The sequence below is a fragment of the Lygodium microphyllum genome, chromosome 9, assembly GCF_053477565.2.
Source record: "Lygodium microphyllum isolate KBCC chromosome 9, Lygodium_microphyllum_v1.1.10, whole genome shotgun sequence".
Classification (NCBI taxonomy): Eukaryota; Viridiplantae; Streptophyta; class Polypodiopsida; order Schizaeales; family Lygodiaceae; genus Lygodium; species Lygodium microphyllum.
The window spans coordinates 69,792,923-69,811,344 of NC_141143.1; the positions used below are offsets into that span (position 1 = coordinate 69,792,923).

Here is an 18,422-nt window from a genome sequence, read left to right on the forward strand (position 1 = left end):
CAGCGTCCGCACCCCTCCCACTTTGCCCTGATGATATCCGAGAGCTGGATTCCACGCAAAGCTAGTGGTTTGGGAGAGGCAAGAAAGAGCAAAAGACCCATTTACATTTAGCTTTCTCCTACCCAACAACCTGCGGAGGGTCTTGCCACTAAAGGTGATGGATGAGGTGATCGCGATTGGCGGCCGGCTAGGGCAAAAATGGCTAGAAGAAAGAGAGAAGACCCCCACTTCTTGGGGAACTGAAGAGACTGACTACTGGCAAAATAAAGTTTTTGAAGTACCACATACAGTACAGGGCTATAAGAGCCAACCCCTGTGGAGGAGGCGAGTATGCGACATTAGTATGCTCGCCTGGATGGCGTTTTGTAACACGCTGCCCTTCGAGAGGAACAACCCCACATACATGGCGTACCCTCATCGGGTGGGTGTGGATTTTGATGCCACCCTCCACGGGCGTTATGACTTCCCTATCATCTATAACTCTAATGTAATATCCTTCAAACATGCCCTCATTTTCAACTCAGAAAGCCTAGATGACTCCATGACACACTTTCTCGTGGATTTTTCTTCATGCCCCGACCCCGCCTTTGTAACTACGTGTAACTACCTTAGATTACTCAAGCTATTACTTAAGCACGACCCAACCCCACAAGAACGTGGCCTGCCTCACCTCTTCTTTGACTCTAATGCCATTGACAGCTATGCCATGGCTTGTCTAATGATGAGGGCTAGCCTTCTTCCCTCCTTTTGCCTAGCTCTCCTAGAGGACATGAGTGACAGCCAATTTACTGGGTGTAATCACCCCTTCCTCTCCACCACCTCTCTGCATGTCTGCATGAACCTGAAAGGGTACATGCAAAGCCACCAATTTTTTTGCAAATCCATCTGCCCTCCTTCCCCCCTCATTCAGATGAAAAGGATTAGGCCTAGTTCTCATTTGTTCCACAAAAAAAAAAAGAGAAGAGAAAGAGTAAGAGAAGAGCGAGGTAAGGACAAGGAAACGAACAGCATGAAAAGAAAAGCACGAATGCCATTCCACACAGAATGGACGGAAAAACTCACTTGCAAAACCACTTAGCACCACTAAAGCACGATCACTGCACCTAGGGGTTCTCAAGATAGGCGTGCCCGGTGCCTTCGGTTAGTTGGCTCCGCTCCTAACCCCCTAACCCTTTTTGCTCCCCCACTTCATGCTTAGGACCCATCAAGGGCAGGACATACCTAGGGAGGTAACATTCGCCTATGGTTAGACCTATCACCCTAAGCTACTTACACCGCACCTCCCTTTGCACCAATGGGATCCTCAAGAGTGGGACATCACCCAGGCTTGCCTGCGGTTAGACCCACCTCCCCATTCCACTAGCACGAGCACACTACACTAACACAATAAGGTAGCCACTCCCCTTAGGTAGAGCACTGCACCTTCTCCTTTAAGCACCCCAAAAGCGCCAAACCACCAACTTCGAAGGCCCTCATCAACCCATGACATCCACTTAGATGCTCCGACAAACATCATCCTTAAGCTTCCACAAGTACCTGAGTTTACATGTGGCCCTCACCCTTAAACCACCCCAACACCGAAGTGCCATGGGACTGGCACCCGTCTAGAAGAGGGGTAATGTTAACCCCAAGTCGAGATGGCGGAAAAGATAAACCGGGGAAAAAAGCGCAACTTTAAATGAAAAGGCGCCTCAAAAAACTCGAAAAACTCTTGTAAAAGAGCGCCAAGCTCCCTCCTGTGCCAATTGTAAATATTAGATGGGTGTAGGCTAGAGGCATAAGGCTAGAAGAGGGAAATGGAAAAATAACCTTGCCACAATGGCCAATCATGTAAAAAAGGGATAGGTGCCCATGGGATTTTAGGGCTTGTATATAAAGTTCAAAAAGTGAATGAAAGTTCATTCTTTGGTGTGTGGCTAACAAGAGCTCACTTCTTCTTCTCTTCTCCTCCTCTTCTTTCTTGTGTGTGCTCTTGAGAGAGGGAGTGTGAGAATGTGAGGGAGTGAGTGTGTGAGAGTGAGGGATCAAGAGGATGAAGGTCTTAACCATCTCCCCTTATCTTCTTCTCTTATCTTCTCTTCTCTTTTCTTGCGCGCGCGGCTATGGAGGATGGAGCTTAGAGATGGAGGAGGCTTGAGGATGCTTGAGCTAGCATCTAGGATCGTGGAGCTACCGAAGTGTGCGAGGGAGGAGGCTACTCATATCGGCATTAAGGTAAGCTCACTACACTCGTAGGATTGACGGCGCGTCGGCTAGGTGAGAGATAGCCATTAGAGCTCGCTTGGAACGCTTGAAACAATAAGCGGTCCGTGGGTCTTGGCGGTTGAGCGTGAGCCCCCACTACATCAGAAGTTGAGTAATGACCACCATCAACCAAAGATGAGATATATGGAATTCCATGAACAATCTCATATACATAGCTTCTACTTCCCAATGAGTGATCACAGTGGTACCAGATTTCACATTACCTGAACAACTCTTGCAACACCCTTTACTCGACAAACTCCATAGAGGACAAGCTACATGTCACAAATAGAATAGTTCGAGAAGATGTGATATTGAACATAATTACACATGTATCCTTCCTAGCTATGATGCCACACCTTCTTGACACCTATGCCTCATTCCAATACAATCGAAACTTCTAGGAATGGCTTGTTCCAAAGTTGAGTAATGATGTACCATAGCATGACACCATTATATGTATACTCTATGTGTATATATATAAACAACCCATTATATTTGTGTGTAAAGAATTTTCTAAACATGAAAAGACCCATGCACCTTGCAAGAGTCTCACCTTGTAGAAAGCATTGCCACAATTATTGTGTCAGAAGATCTAAGTGATGGTATAATGCAAAGTGGTAAAGAGTCAAATTGTAGCCATTCCTTTCAATCTCTCGAGTTAGAATCAACTATATGTTTCTCTTAGGATTTCATCAAGTGAATAAATAAGAGAGTGAAAAAATTTAAAAATTTCACAAGCACCACATTGCATTTAGGGATTCTCAAGCTACTGACACTCGGTGGCCTATGCTAGATGGCTCCATCCCTAACCCCCAAGCCCTCCTTCCAAATTTTCTTGCACACTTGGGGACTATTAAGAGCAGGAGACATATAAGGAGTCTTGATTGGCCTATGGTTAGAATTGTCCCTTGCAAACACTTGCATCTTCTCTCTCTTCCAGCTCATTCACCCCAAGTGCCATCAAATCAAACTCCAAAAGCAAGGTGAAAAAGGCACTTCAAGAAGAAAAGACCAATCACACAAACTACCTTTAGCGTGAGTAGCTAGTCCACAGAGACCATGCCCTTTAAGAATTATTTGGGTTGCACTCACAATTTATCCACCGTGCTTCTATATCTTTCCATGTTCTCCTTCATGAAATCCTTTTACTTAGGAACAAGAATTTGTCCCACCCTCATCAACCAAGTCTCCTTGTTTCCTTGATTACCATTGAAAATAAGAATGCTACCCAATGGAGTTGTGTTCTAAATATATTCTAGCCTATGTAGGCATATACAGAGATTGGGTCCTCAAGTGTGGGACAACACTCCAAGCTTGCTCGGAGTTTGACCCATCTTCCAAACTAGCATATGTCCTTTGCATAAGAATAAAAAATTGGTACTCCCCCTAGGAAGTGAACACATGTGAGGTCTTCATTGTGGGTACAAATACCACCCACTAGAATACTCAATACAATCTTACACCTTTATCAACAACATCAACCATTTTTTCTTGAATGGACCACATTAAGACTATTCCATGCATTCCATTACTACAATGTAAGTTGTACATGCTACCTTTCTTCAATTGTGAGTGTCAAAGAACTAGCACTTGTTTAAGAGGGTTGTAATCTTATCTTAAAAATAGATAAAGGATGTAAAGTCAAAGTCATATACCAAAATTAATTATGAAAATGGAGTTTTAAAAGATTCCATTGTCTTAATTTTAGCTATCACTTATGCATCAAGTGCATTTGTAATTTAATTCCACCGATCACTTGCAGGTGAGAGAACATTATATTTTTGTAACATTTACTAAGAGCCAAGTTCACTTGCATACAAATTGTAATCACTTGGAGTTACATCTAGAAAACCCACAATGTTGGACATGAAAATTTTAGGAAATCTCTATTCATTTTGTCCTAAATGATTTTCACAAAAGTTCAAATGCATACAAAAATGAAACAAAAGGAAAAGGACTAATCACAATTTAAGTGGAAATGGGTAGAGGGTACCCAACTTAAGTGCTAAACCCTAAAGACAACCCCAATAGAGAGCTCATTCTTGTTTGTGCAACTTTGAGAGCAACCATCCTTCTTTCTTCTACCTTATCCTCTTATACACGATTGGTTGAGAGTGAGGGAGAGTGAGTGGGTGAGATTTTGAGTGAGGGACTTGAAGAGTGTCTCTTGTTGACTTCCTTCTCTTCTTCCCCTTTCACTTCCATAGCTTGGAGGGGTGAGATGTAGGGCAAAGAGGTTGAGAGACTATGAGAGAGAGAGAGAGAGAGAGAGAGAGAGAGAGAGAGAGAGAGAGAGAGAGAGAGAGAGAGAGAGAGAGAGAGAGAGAGAGAGAGAGAGAGAGAGAGAGAGAGAGAGAGAGAGAGAGAGAGAGAGAGAGCTCTTCTCCATATCTTCCTTCTCCTTCTTCTTCTTCTCTACATTTCCTCTCATGAATGGAGCCATATTGTGGACTAGATCAATGCGAAGAAGTAGCAAGAGTAGATCCAGGAGCATAACAAGGAACTTGAGGTCATCAATGAGCCTTCTATGACATTTGTACTACAACGTGGCAAAGCTATGGAGGTATTGTACTACCTCTCCAATTGCTTGGTTTTCTTGCTTTCAATGAGATTCTGAGAAGAGAGCACAATGACTTAGTTTGGAGTGTGAGCCAACTAGGTGAGAGGGTTGAGCCTTGAGTTAGTGAGCTCTTGAACAAATAAGCATATTCTTGGTCCAATGTCCTAATGTTGGCTCTCATAAAGGCCAACAATTGTGGTTTAATACAGTGTGATGAAGAGAATAATAGGCAACTACTACACATTCAAAAAAACCATGGGAGCATTGATAACAACCTAAGGAAGGTGGGATAATGAAAATCCATCCTAATAGTAGGTAGCAAAATTGTGCCTACCCAAGTAGGAATGGGTTTGTAAAAATGATGTTAGAAGAGACGTGGCGTAGAGATGTCTGATCATGAAGAATAACTACAAGCTAGGAGGCATTGCAATTGTGGAAGGAAAGAGAGAACAAAAAACAAGATAATAACTTCACAATTAAAAGTGTTATTTCAAAAAAATGGGAATAGAGGCCATATTGAGGCAATACCTATGGAGGGGAAGATGTTGTGTAGGTAGCAATCAAGAAGGAGCCACAACGAAGAGAGCCATCCTTCTGAAGAGTTTTCACGGATGGAAGAGTGAAAGTGAGAGTGGTTGTCATGGAGACTATAATATAGAATATGTATGTGCATGGTTCAAGCTCCTCATTGTGTGGGAGGACCACACTAGAAAATGACAAGTGAAAAGGAGAAATGAGCAAGAGACTAGGGTATTTAAAGACTAGGAAACCCTAAGGTAGTCAACAAGCTAGCCATCCATTCACTTATTGGTATTGAATCAATGGTTCCCCTCTTTGAATAAAAAAGGTGCATTCATGATAACCTCTTGAAAAGAATTATTAATACTTTAAAGTAAACACCATCCATCAATCATCCAACAATAATGTAAATGGCGAACAACTTAGATTAGAAATCCTTGTAAATTTTAGACAAGAGAATATGCATAACTTAACTAGGCCACAAATATAAGGAAGAACTTCATCATTTGTGAGAGGAAGTACACATCACCTTTGTGTGTGTGTGTGTGTGTGTGCGTGCGCGCGCGTGATATTGTTTAACAAAACAAGGTGATGCAATCACAAGGGCCTACCATGATAAGAGAAATGGTTGCCTTCAAAGGCAAAGTAAAGGGAAAAACTAATCAAATCAAGAACCAACATGAAAAGCAAATATAATGTCTAGAGGGAGGTTTCACATAATATAATTACCTAGAGGAAAATTTTCATGCCAAAGTAACAAAGTTGTCAAAACGGCTTGAAGAACATTTCAATTCCATGATTGTCCTTGGTAGATAAACACCTTGCTCAGTTTGAGAATATATTGAATGGTCATACAAATATTAACACACAACCTCAAGTTTAGGTCAATCTAGTCAATATATGTTTATGCCATTATAGGGAGGGGCAAGGATTCTATGTGTATGAAAGCACTCAATGTGTATGTTTGAATATCCTAGATATTAATGGTTCTTTTGTGTATATGAATGCTAGTTTATATATATGTTCTACATAATGATACATACTTTGTGCATATGGATATATATCCATGTGTGTGTGTTTATTTGTTTATAGATAATAGATGCATGCATGTCTTTTTGAGATGTTTATTTATAAAGATATATGAATAAATTCAAGCAAGGGAGTCATATGTAGATGTGTGTGTTACTGAGGAGTAAGAAGGTTACCAAGGTAAATATTTAATAAAATCAAAATATATAATTCAAGCAATATATATTTACTTTGCAAAAGAGAGAAAAACACGGATTGTCAATTCTAATTCATACATACACACATATGGAGGTATGCAATAATAGAACACAGGATCAATACTTATTCTTTCAAGAGCTCAGTGTACTCAAGGCTCAACCCTCTCTCACCTAGTTGGATTGTACTCAAAACTCCAAGTCATCATGTTCTCTTCTCATAATCCCACTAAAAGCAAGAAGATCAAACAACTCAAGAGAGTAGTAGAATCATGTACATAACTTTGCCATGTTGTAGTGAATGTCGTATAAAGTTCATTTGTGTACATTTTGCACACCAAGAGTGCCTTTGTTTTTCATTTGAGCTTGGATATGAGTGGTTACATGGCCCGTATTCAAGGATTAGGATCCTAATAGATTTATTCTATGGTTTCAACTAACCACGTTCTCACTTAAGTGGTTGCTCCATGACCATGTATTGTATGTTCCACTCATGTTGTGCCCCCTACATGATATTTGTTGCTATGTTTTGATAGCCTTTGGCTTTACTTATAATTGCTACACTTTTCATTGGGTGGCCAAATGGCTTGTATTCTCATTTAATTTAAGTTTCTTCACCACACAAAGGAATCAAAAAGAGAACAATGCAAATGAACATCATCACTCCACCCTTACCACATTCCTCAATGCTCCAATATTTTTCTAAAGAAAAATGGTGATTACTTTTTCATTTCTCTAAGAAATATCCAAGGCTACCCATAAAGATCACAATGGACTATGACTTTAGTAGGGGGAAAAAGTGTGTAACATATATATATATATATATATATATATATATATAAAGCAAAAGACAAATCCCTAACTGTAAAGCTTACTAGTAGCCACATCTCATGGTGTTATACAGCTACCAAGGTTTTCTTACATATCCATCAATTAAAAAAGTTCGGAATGACTACTCCACCCTCCCAATTAACTATCCACTTCCTCACTCCCTTAGAAGCTAAACCTTGGCTAATTTTACCTTCTTTGTCAACACATTGCTAAGTTCCTCGTGCATGCATGTGCATTGCGCCAGCACACTAGCGTCTATATAGGGCGTTATAGGAAACACTACTCTCTAGGACTACTCTATCTCGTCTCCGCTCCTCCTGTACCAAATGTTATTATATATATGAGAGCTCGCTTTCCCATTGTTCCCGCTGCCTTGAAACGAAATCTTACTACCTATTGTATATTAGTACAATTGATTCAAGTCACTACAACAAGACACCACACACACACACACACAGAGTACAAACTCTGAAGGAGCTTCCAAACCATTTGGTTTCAGGACAGGATGCATTGGGTTTCATGTGCTAACATGATGTTACAATTTTGCACAATGTGGTTTCACAACATACTAAAGATAATCAAGACTTAAGCTCAGGACACGAGGATAAATCCATGGTTTGTAACATGAAGGGGGACACGAGTAAGTAGTTGAATCATGTGGACCATACATTGTTATTTATAACCTATATTTTGTGTCTTTGCTTGCTTTCTGGAAAGAAACCGAGCACGGGCTGCTGTAATTTGATCTGCATTGTCATGCTCGGGCTTGATTTTAGTATCAACCGGATTCTTAGTTGGCTTCTTCTCCTCTGTTTCAAGTAACAAAACCCTGCTCGAGCTATGTCCACTGTAGGATACACTCCAATGAGAATCCAGGACACAGTATTAGTAAAATTTTTGCACAATTGCAGGAAATGTTAGGCTTGTACCATCAGTCTAGAATCTCAATTTCACCTTAGATTTTGAAGGGAAACACTGTTCAGCTTCACCAAAGCTGGTTGACACCATAATCCCTCAACCGCACAAACACATCTTACATAGGGGCGCCCAGTGTTAATAAGCTCGTTGTAGACAATCCATTCAGGAAAAAGCCCTTCTTCATCAGCCGTTATGCAGGATGATGGATGAATCTGCTTCATGAGAGTAATGCAGGTGAGAAGACAAAAGCTTGCGCCTGATTCCTAGTGCAGAACTGGTATCATTCAAGATGCGAACTGCAGGTTGCCTACATATGACAGCTTTTGCAGGAAATTTACAGTTATAAAAAGCCATGTAAACAAGCCCAATGCAAGTCTGATGTGTAACTTCAAGAGATGCAATTACAACTCAGTCACAAAGTTGAATATACAAATGAAAGAGACACTAAGGAAATGAGTAGACATGTACTGAATTCACACATGGAGACAACTATGCTACCGTTAATAACAGGAAAAAAAGACATATATGCCACGAAGAACAAGATTACAGTGCTAACAAAGAATATGAAAGTCCAATGAGTTGAAAAACAGACCAAGGAATGAAATTCCTTGAATGAAACTTGCATTTCTAGTTTGCCTCCATGTCTTATGTTAAGAATTATCCACATCAATACGATTTGCCCACACCCTTTGTCCAATGATAGTTGAGTGACTCTGTGCAAGAATCTTCAAACATACCATAGCACAATCTCACAGAACGTGCTTAGGGTGGGGCTTGAAGCTTCTCTCCTACGAGGCCCCACCTTTTCTTTTTTGCTGCCGTGCCTCCCCAAGCTCTTTGTCCTCTGTCCCCCGTTTGTTTCTTTGGTCAGTTCCTCCTCACCCAAAATGCACTGTGCCACAGAAAAGGGTTCAAGTAGCTTTTATGCCCGGTATCCATACAACCTATGCTTGCAAATATACAAGCAGAAATTGACAACTGCAAAACAAATTTACAGTTGGTTATCATCCCACTCAAACTCATGCTCATGATTGGGTCCTGGTAGCCCTGGCCCCTTCAGGCTTTGCTTGCCCAAAGGTCTCAAATGATGTCTTTCAAGTCTACTTCACATCCAAGGAGGCGGCCACCAATATTATTTTCAAGTGCACTGGCAATTCACAAGCTAAAAGCCAGTCTTCTTTTGAGCTAGTGATGAAAAACAAGAGGCTTGTTCATGTCAGCAAGTGCAACAAATCAGCCCTCTGATCCTTTGAAGTTGGATGGTCCCCACAAGAGCTGATCCACTGCAGGGGTCCTCCTGGCATGATCCACAGGGGCTTCTAGAATCATGGTGGCAGATATCCACTTGAGCTCAACAGAGGGCTCCAATGTGAGTCACCTTACACAGCACTACACTAGAGCACGTGAGAACATATGAGGGCACGTGTATTTATGAAGGCACAAGAGAATTGCAATGGCCCTTCTTGAGGACATGACAGCACGTATTTACAAAAGGGACTAGATACAAGAATAGCTGAAGGCACAGGTTCCTGAGGGACTCTACTTGGTCAATGGTGAGAGGCTAGCTATAAATGCACCATTGGTCTCCTTGCAGTCATTGAAGGGTTTGCTTTGGATGGCACATATTCGTTATCCCTCACTACTAGGGCACATTACATCATTCTATATCCAAACAGGCACACCCATGACCTCTATCTATCCTAGCCATAGTCCGAAGTGACGGTCATTTTTGGACTCAAGGATTATGGGGATGGTAGCTTCTTTCCCCGTGTTCCATGCAACTCTATAGTCAGAAATGCTGGCAATTCCTCCCCATCCCATTTTGTGTCATTTGTAACTGTGATCCTAGCAGTTTCAAGACATTTCTTGACACTTTCAAAACCTCATCTTCCCAATCATGCTGCGTGTCTTGCCCCATGTGAAGGTTTAATCTTTTGCAACCACCACCTGGTTAAGACTCATCATAATGATGTTTTTAAGGTTTTGGCTCTTCCATGTGCACCAACTTTGGCTAATAAGGCCATGGTGTTTTGAAATGTGGTATTACATCCGTCCAATTTCTTCACTACCTATACACCAATCCTCCAAGTGGTCGCATTAATTATGGACTCTGAAGGGAAGTCTATTACAAGCCTGAATGAATAACCAGTCAGGCAGTCTATAGTGCCAGACTAGATAATCAGAGCCTTACATGGATCATGGATCTCTCTGTGCCAGACTGATGGCTCTTTGACAGTTATGCCATGTCCCAAGACAGTTCAGAGACTAGATGGAGCATTGGCCTCCCCGGGCCCAGCCTGAGGACCCAGCCTGACAGCTCTTTGAAAGCTATGCCATGTAACAAGGCGCCTTCCAACTTGTAATCAGCCATGCCCTTCCACACAGTCCGACACCTTCCCTTCTTTTTTTTTTTTTCCAGAAAAGATATTTCCATTAATAACGCCTTGCCAAAAAGCTTGAGGTAAAATGCAAAGTACAAGGAACTTTGTGAAGAGTAACTACGTACATGACAAATACAATGGTTGTGTGAACACCAATCCAGTGGGCTGTAATGCCAAACCATACGAGGGGCAGTATGGAAGCAAGTGCCTGAAGCAAGTCCAGATCCTCAACCAAGTCTCCGCTGTGGATACAACCAGAAGGTCACTAGCATGACTGCATCTCACAGTCCAAACATACCAGGCTATGATACTGGCAATTAACTCCCATCTATGACAGTGTCCCTGGGTTCACTGCGCCTGCAAGTAATCTGTTCTTCGTTCGTCAACTTGTCAGGCAGGTGGGTTGCTTGAAGCAGGGGGCTGCTTCTCCCAGTTTGATCTATTACTATTCAACAGAGAGACCAAGGCCTTCCCTTCTACTATGATACATGTAAAAATACTCTTCAAAGCACACAACACTTTCAACATCTGAACACTGAATTAAAAAGCAACAAGGGAAGATATGGCCTTCAAAAATTTTAAGATAGTAACATGTTTTAAAGAACAAATCTTGCCAACAATAAGTATTCACATTCGGTTTCTAGCTCAGACTTCTTCAGCTGTAGATAATATTTGGTCCTTGACAAGACAAATAATCAAACCACAATACTATTAAATAGAAATGGCCAGATATATCAACCCACATTCGTGCACATGCTGATCCTTAGCTTTAAGGGCCATCAATACACAGTGAATTGCTGCCTTTGAGTTTGCTCTTACATACAAATTTGTGAGTTCAGTCTAAAGCATAAGGAAAAAGCACAAATAAAGCTTCAGTGTACCTGCACAAGTTGTGACTTCATCCCAATTGTTTTATATCCATTGTGTCGAGGCATGCGTTGTGCTAAGTGATTGGCAAAGCCCATGCAAATAGCTTTTCTTAGAGATGTCATACCGGAACCTCGTTTTCTGTGTTGGGAAATTCCTGAGAAAAAATACCAGTCCATATACAGGCCAGTCTGAAGAAATAAGCGACATTCCTAGTTGCATCTGCTTAAACTTCAAACAAGAAACTACAAAAACCATCCTAACATTGTTCATACACCAAGTTTAGACATGTAAGAAATGTTGCACGTTTAAATTTTCTGAAAGAAAGGAAGTATGTCACCAACATCCTATGATCGACCTAGGCAGACCCTTTGGGAATGAATTACTCATAACCCTCTACAAGGAGGTCACCTATCGCAGGTTTTGACCCCTATTTTGCAAAGCAAAAGAAGCAACAAAGGTCGACAAAAGTTGCTACAACTTGTATGAGAAATCACACATTGTGTTGAACGACTTAAAGAAACTTGATAAATCAAGTACAAGACAGAACATCCTAGGAAATTAAAAGTTCTTTGGGGGGGTTAGAAGATGAGAAAAGCAATTACAGCGGTTAGATGGAGTATCTCCTCCTGGAAAAGAAAAGTATACCTGCTGGAAAAAATGAAAAACAAGTTCCATGCATCTATGATTAAAGCTTAAGGTTGCTCACTTGAATCTCCAAAACAGGATTTGAAACATATTGTCAATAGGTTGTAATAGGTAAATGTATGATGAACAATAACAACCTTTCTGGCCAGGATGCATGATCGCCATGAGTTGCCTTCTTACATCTCTTGCAAATGTCATAGATCTAGCCTGCACACACTTCTGAGTTATAGACATAACAAACTATTTTTCACATCTATAGCTTCTCGCCAATTATGCTGTCCAAAATATGCAATAGTCAAACGGCCACCTGTAACCCATGGTACTTGCACCACTCAATATCATATCCCGCCTGTTGCCACAACTCAAAGATTTGAAGCAGCTGAATATGGTCACCCATGCCATTGCCATCAGGCAAGTTCCGCCTGTCCAAACCTCTCTTTTTAGTTATACTATTAATGCTGCAAAAGAATCCAAAAATCTCAATGTCAGCTTGGAAGGACTGTGACCTTGATTTCTGCTGAGAAACATATTTTCCAATCTAAACTCTGCAATCCATTCATTCCACTCAAGGTCACATTATTTAAGAAAATAAAACTCAAAAAGAAAAAAGAAAAAAGAAGATCAAGTGGTTGTATGATTTCTATATACCACACACAAAACAACAGCAATCTTCAACACAGCATTGTGTTGTGAATCTGATTGAGAATAGAAATATCTGCATTCTCCAACTTTACTTGAAGGCGGAGCTCTGACATCTTTCCACCCAGATGCATGTAACAGTCATAGATATATGCCACTAGGAACCAGGCAATAATGAAGATCTGGCCTTGGTATTAGATGCATTGATCAGTGATTTTAAAAAATGAGGACCACTCACCTGGAAATACTTGTGAATATGCATCACAAGTGAAATGGGAAGGCAAGAGCAGTCCTCCCTTTCCACATGTCAGCCTACCTAAGATTAGATTTTCACTAGTTGCTCTAATATACTTGCCTATGGCCAGCTTTAACATTCTAAGATGCTGCCTGCGTACCTAAATGTGTAGCTTCAAAGAGAGCAAGAGGGAGCAAGGACACAAAATACCCTAACCTCTATTTGTCAAAACAGTAACATGGTATATAATTTGGCAGAACAGAGATACAAAAGAATACAACTGCCAGCTCATGTGATACTAGGTGCTGCTCATATCCCCATCCTTTACAGACACCCATACTCAGATTGCTAATGAGAGGAGGTATAAGAGGGGAGGGGGAAAATCTCGCAAGAGGTCTGCTGTGCAGCCCTCATGTATATGTGGATTCACATGGGGACTCCCTTATAGAACTTGTAACTAGCTTGAAAAACTTGAATGGCCCCCACTATTGTCAGCTATGTAATCTCACTCAACGGATCAAAACTACCTCAGCAATAATAGATTAACAACCCCAAGAGCTATTATTGACACCATCATATGGGAAATGAATGTGGATTTGGACAAGTGGGATACAAGAAGATGTCATCATCTACCTTTAGTGAGGTATCGAGCACTGACTTCAAGCATGTAAGTTGCAAAGAACAAGTAAACACAGCTTTCATAGTACTTAAAAGTTTCAGAGCAGTCCAGAAAAAAGGGGGCCAGTATGCTGCAACATTCTTTAGGGTAAAAAGTCTGCCCTAACAGGCATCACATCATCGGGGCTCCTCACCCTCATCATCAAACGACGATGATGATGATGAGTCATCATCAAACGACAATGATGATGATGAGGGACAGGAGGATGAGCCCTCCTCAACCACATTCTAACAATGATAATGATGAGAATGAGTATGGGAGAGGAGAAACGTTCTAACATGCTGGTATAAGTGTTCGGTGATTCAAAATCTACTGTGCTGCTGTTATGCACCCGATGCTGTCACTAGCCTGGCTGCCACTGCCTCCTCTCTCATATCCCACCTGCTCTCCAACCCCTTTCTGCTCGCACCTTCTCTTCAACCCCTTCCACTGGTCGAGATGTCCCTGCCAGCAGCACCTCCCTTTCCTCTCCACCAGCTCAGCCTCCCCTGCTAGCTCCAGCTACCTTGCCTTCTGCCTCTGCTTGTGGCACCTGCCATCCTCTACTCCCACCTCTAGATTTGCCCGCCTGCCTGCCCTGCCAGCCTTGGAGACCAGGTTTGACATAGAGCTCGATGTCAACACAGAGTAGCGACCAATAGGACACTCATTAAAGGATATTATATCTGCAGCTCTCACAGGCAGGCACCCCGACCAGGGTTACAAAAGTAACCCCCTAGGGAAGGAGTAGTTTGGGGCCAGCTTCAGCGCACTGAAATAGTCTGGGACAGCACTTGCCATTGCCTCACTACATTTGGATTGCAGTGGTGTTCCTCAATAGGTGGATTGAGAGCAGGGATTGTTACATGCTCTGAGATGGTACAGCTATCACAGATCATTTTCCTAGCCTCGACAAATACTTCATACCTCGTATTCCCCAGATTAGTTGATGTTTTGGGCATGTCATTCAAAGCAACAGGCCCTTTGCAGATGTGGCAGTGGAGGGGCTTCCCCAACACACATCGGTCAGGGATATGGCCCCCACCTCCTCACTTGATAAGTTAATTTTCTTTCTTAGGCGGGCGCCCCGACAAGAATTACAAAAGTAAAGGATATCCTCACCTAGCCAATGGCCATCCATATCTTGTGTGGTGTGTATGTCTCTAGGTATCCAGGTCTCTCAATGAAACCATCTGTTACAGTCCTCATAAAGTGGTCCCTATAGTATGACATCTTCAAGGGAAAGGGCTGTTGGGGCAACATCCATATATGCTGTATGTGCAGCTGGTAAAGGTCATGTTGGACGACCAAGTTTCTCTCAATGTGAGAGAGGTGCATGAAGGGGGAGTCAAGGTCATATTGAAAGGGGGGGAGATGGTATTGTGATTGTGCAAAAGCTGGAGTGATCCGCGGAGGGGGGGGGGGGGGGGGGGGGTGTGTGTGGAAGGGCGGTGGTGTGTGTGTGTGTGTGAGAGAGAGAGAGAGAGAGAGTATATGATTCGATTTGGGTGTACCAACAGTGTGTTGGTACACAAAGAATAAAATGTTTTTATATTTAGGATACGTAAGGGTGCATTCACATAGACAACTAAATAATACACCTGTACTATACAACGAGGTGAATAAAGGGCCTTTATCCCAACAACCTCCCACTTAAAGGTCCAAAGTGAACTTCTAACCAACTCCCACTAGTCGTATGCAATGCTCATATTGAGCCTTGCTTAGACTTTTAGTATCTACAGGTTGTCCTGTGTTTTGATCTTGGTCGATGTGATTAGACCATCTTTTAGAACCTGTCTGATAAAGTGATATCACACATCTATATGCTTTGTGCCGAATGATACATGGCATTCTTAGCCAGATACACAACACTCTGGCTATCACATCCCAACACTGGAGTACTCATAGACATGCCGAGAACCTCTGCAAGTCAGCTCAACCATATAGCTTCCTTAGAAACTTCAATACCTAATATGTATTCAGCTTCACTAGTACTCAATGCTACAATGTTCTGCAACCTGGAGCACCAAGAAACGGCCCCACCCACAACTGTAAAGACATACTCGCTAGTGGACTTGCGAGTGTCCAAGTCACCTGCAATATTTGCATCACAATAACCCAACAGACTAAGTGCACCCTCTCCATAGCAAATACACTTTATTTGTGTACCCTTTAGGTATCGAAGAATACACTTGACAGCTTCCCAATGTGGTTTGCTAAGATTTGACATAAACCTATTGACAACTTCCATTGCATGAGCAATGTTTGGACGAGTAGCTACCATAGCATACATAAGAGAGCCACAAGCTGATGCATAAAGGACTCCCTTCATAGCATTGGCTACCACCTTATCTCTTGGGCTGTTGGCTTTACTAAGCTTAAGATATGGAGGTAAGAGCACCCCAAGAGGCTTAGCTTCAGCCATGTTAAATTTGTCCGGCACCTTTTCAACGTACTTTTCTTGAGATAAGAACAACAATTTATGTGTTCTATCCCTACGAATCCTCATGCCCAATATATGCTTTGCATTCCCCAAATCTTTCATGGAGAAAGTTGATTTCAGCTGATCTTTGAAAGCATCCAAGCTAGTCTTTCTTTTCCCAGCTAGCAACATATCATCCACATACAAAACAAGTATGATGGGATTGCCATCTGTATCATTTTTCATGTACAAGCAATAATCTCCATGGCTACGTGTAAACCCATAAGAAAGTATAAAAGTGTCAAACTTTTTGTACCACTGCCATGGTGCTTCCTTCAACCCATACAAGCTGCGTGTTAGCTTACACACTAACTCCTCTTTTCCAGGAACTACAAAGCCCTTGGGCTATTTCATGTAGATTTCCTCATCAATGTTACCATGCAGAAAAGTTGTTTTCACATCCATTTGGTACAACTCTCAAGTCCAATACAACAGTAGGAGCAAAAAGCACACGTAGAGTGGCCATCTTTACAACAGGTGAGAAGACGTCTTGGAAGTCAATCCCTTCCTTCTGTGCATACCCTTTGGCAACTAGTCTTGCCTTGTACTTGGGTTTCCCATCAACTGTCTTTACTTTGTAAACCCATTTGTTTGGAAGAGGCTTCCTACCATTAAGCAACAACACAAGATCCCAAGTATCATTAGCATACAAAAATTTAATCTCTTACATAGCTAGCTCCCACTTACTGCTGAAGTTGCATGACTTGGTCTCTTTATATGTAAGAGGCTCACCCTCATCTGTAAGCATCACATAATGCAAGGAGGGGTCGTACCTATGTGGTTGCCTTCTTAAGCGTGTAGACCTACGTACCCAATGATCTACATTTTCAAGAATTGGGTCTACATCTAGAGGTATGCTATTTTCAGCATTTATTGGCTGTTGTAAGCCATTTTCAGCATGCCGTTCATGTTGTACAGCACCTTCATTTTCATTACCAGCAGCTGCATTTTCATAATCAACAAGTCTATCTTGCTGTCCATGACCTCCTTGTGCTTCTATTTGCTGTCCATCATCATTTGGCTCAAAAATAACTAGTTGATCATTAGTTTCAGCTTGTGGTACAGCATCATGAGGCTCATCATTTCAAGAAATAGGTGGCTGCAAATTTTGAAATTTAACCTTTTTCATGTCTTCATCAGAGGCTAAAGTACCTTTCAGCAATTTTACCTCATTAAACGTAAAATTGCGTTTGCGAATACACTTTGCAACCAAATTCACCCTCATCACCATAGCCCATGAAAATGCCTTTGGTGGATTTTGGGTCAAGTTTGCTCCTCAACTCATCTCTAACATACATAAAAGCATCACAACCGAATATCTGTAAATGGTCATACAAGGTCAATTTGCTTGACCAAACCTCCTCAGGGATGCCATTATTTAAGGATCTGTTTGGAGAGCGGTTACAAATGTGAACCGTGGTTTTAAGTGCCTCTCCCCAAAATTCATGAGAGAGATCAGCAATGGACAACATGCACCACACTTTTTCACATAAAGTCCTATTATATTTTTCAACCACCCCATTTGAAGAAGGAATGTAAGGAGCTGTAAGCTCCCTCTTAATTCCATGCAAGTCACAAAAAGACTTAAACTCAGTAGATGTGAACTCACCCCCATTATCAATTCTTAAGCATTTCAACTTTCTACCTGTCTAAGTAGTCACAAATGCATGAAAAGTTTTAAAAACAACAAACACTTCACTTTTCTTTTACAACAAATAAACCGAAATCTTCCTGGATCAATCATCAATAAAAGAAACAAAATATGCAACACCACCCAACGATTTCACAGGCATACTACATACATTAGAATGCACTAAATCCAAGACATTGGAGAGACACCAAAGTAAAAGGAAATTTTGATTTTGCTTTCCAAAATGACAGTCATTACAAAAGTCAAGTTTAGAGCCTGTTCTATCAGCCCTCTTCAAAGAGGTAAGGACATCAAGTCCTTTCTGGCTCATATGGCCTAATCTCTTATGCCACAACTGCAAATGACAACCAATTTTAGCAACTGCAAGAAACTTGCCATTCAAAGCTTTACACTGCAGACAATACAAAGTGTCCTTGATTCCTTATGCAATCAACATGGAACCCTTTTTCAATTTCCACAAACCACCACCAAACAGTGTAGTGTAACCATGCAACTCCAGCTATCCAAGAGATAGTAAACTCTTCTTGATGCCAAGTACATATCTGACATCTTTCAACACAAGC

General features: G+C 41.5%; 1 protein-coding gene across 4 annotated transcripts in view; it reads right to left on the reverse strand.

The window, feature by feature from the left end:
• Positions 1–7,772: 7,772 nt before the first annotated feature.
• Positions 7,773–18,422, reverse strand: part of LOC148031153 (RNA helicase family protein) — a 120,873-nt gene continuing 110,223 nt past the window's right edge. The window contains exons 13-17 of one of the 4 annotated variants that reach the window (XM_087684692.1): positions 12,502–12,652; positions 12,332–12,401; positions 11,561–11,703; positions 8,335–8,510; positions 7,773–8,227 (exon numbers count right to left, since the gene is read on the reverse strand). In XM_087684692.1, the coding sequence (XP_087540818.1) occupies positions 8,053–8,227; positions 8,335–8,510; positions 11,561–11,703; positions 12,332–12,401; positions 12,502–12,652 (715 nt within the window). In that variant the 3' untranslated portion in view covers positions 7,773–8,052. Of the gene's footprint in view, positions 8,228–8,334; positions 8,511–8,809; positions 9,191–11,560; positions 11,704–12,331; positions 12,402–12,501; positions 12,653–18,422 lie in introns of those variants that run through there. The other 3 variants (XM_087684691.1, XM_087684690.1, XM_087684693.1) reach the window with 3 other exon arrangements.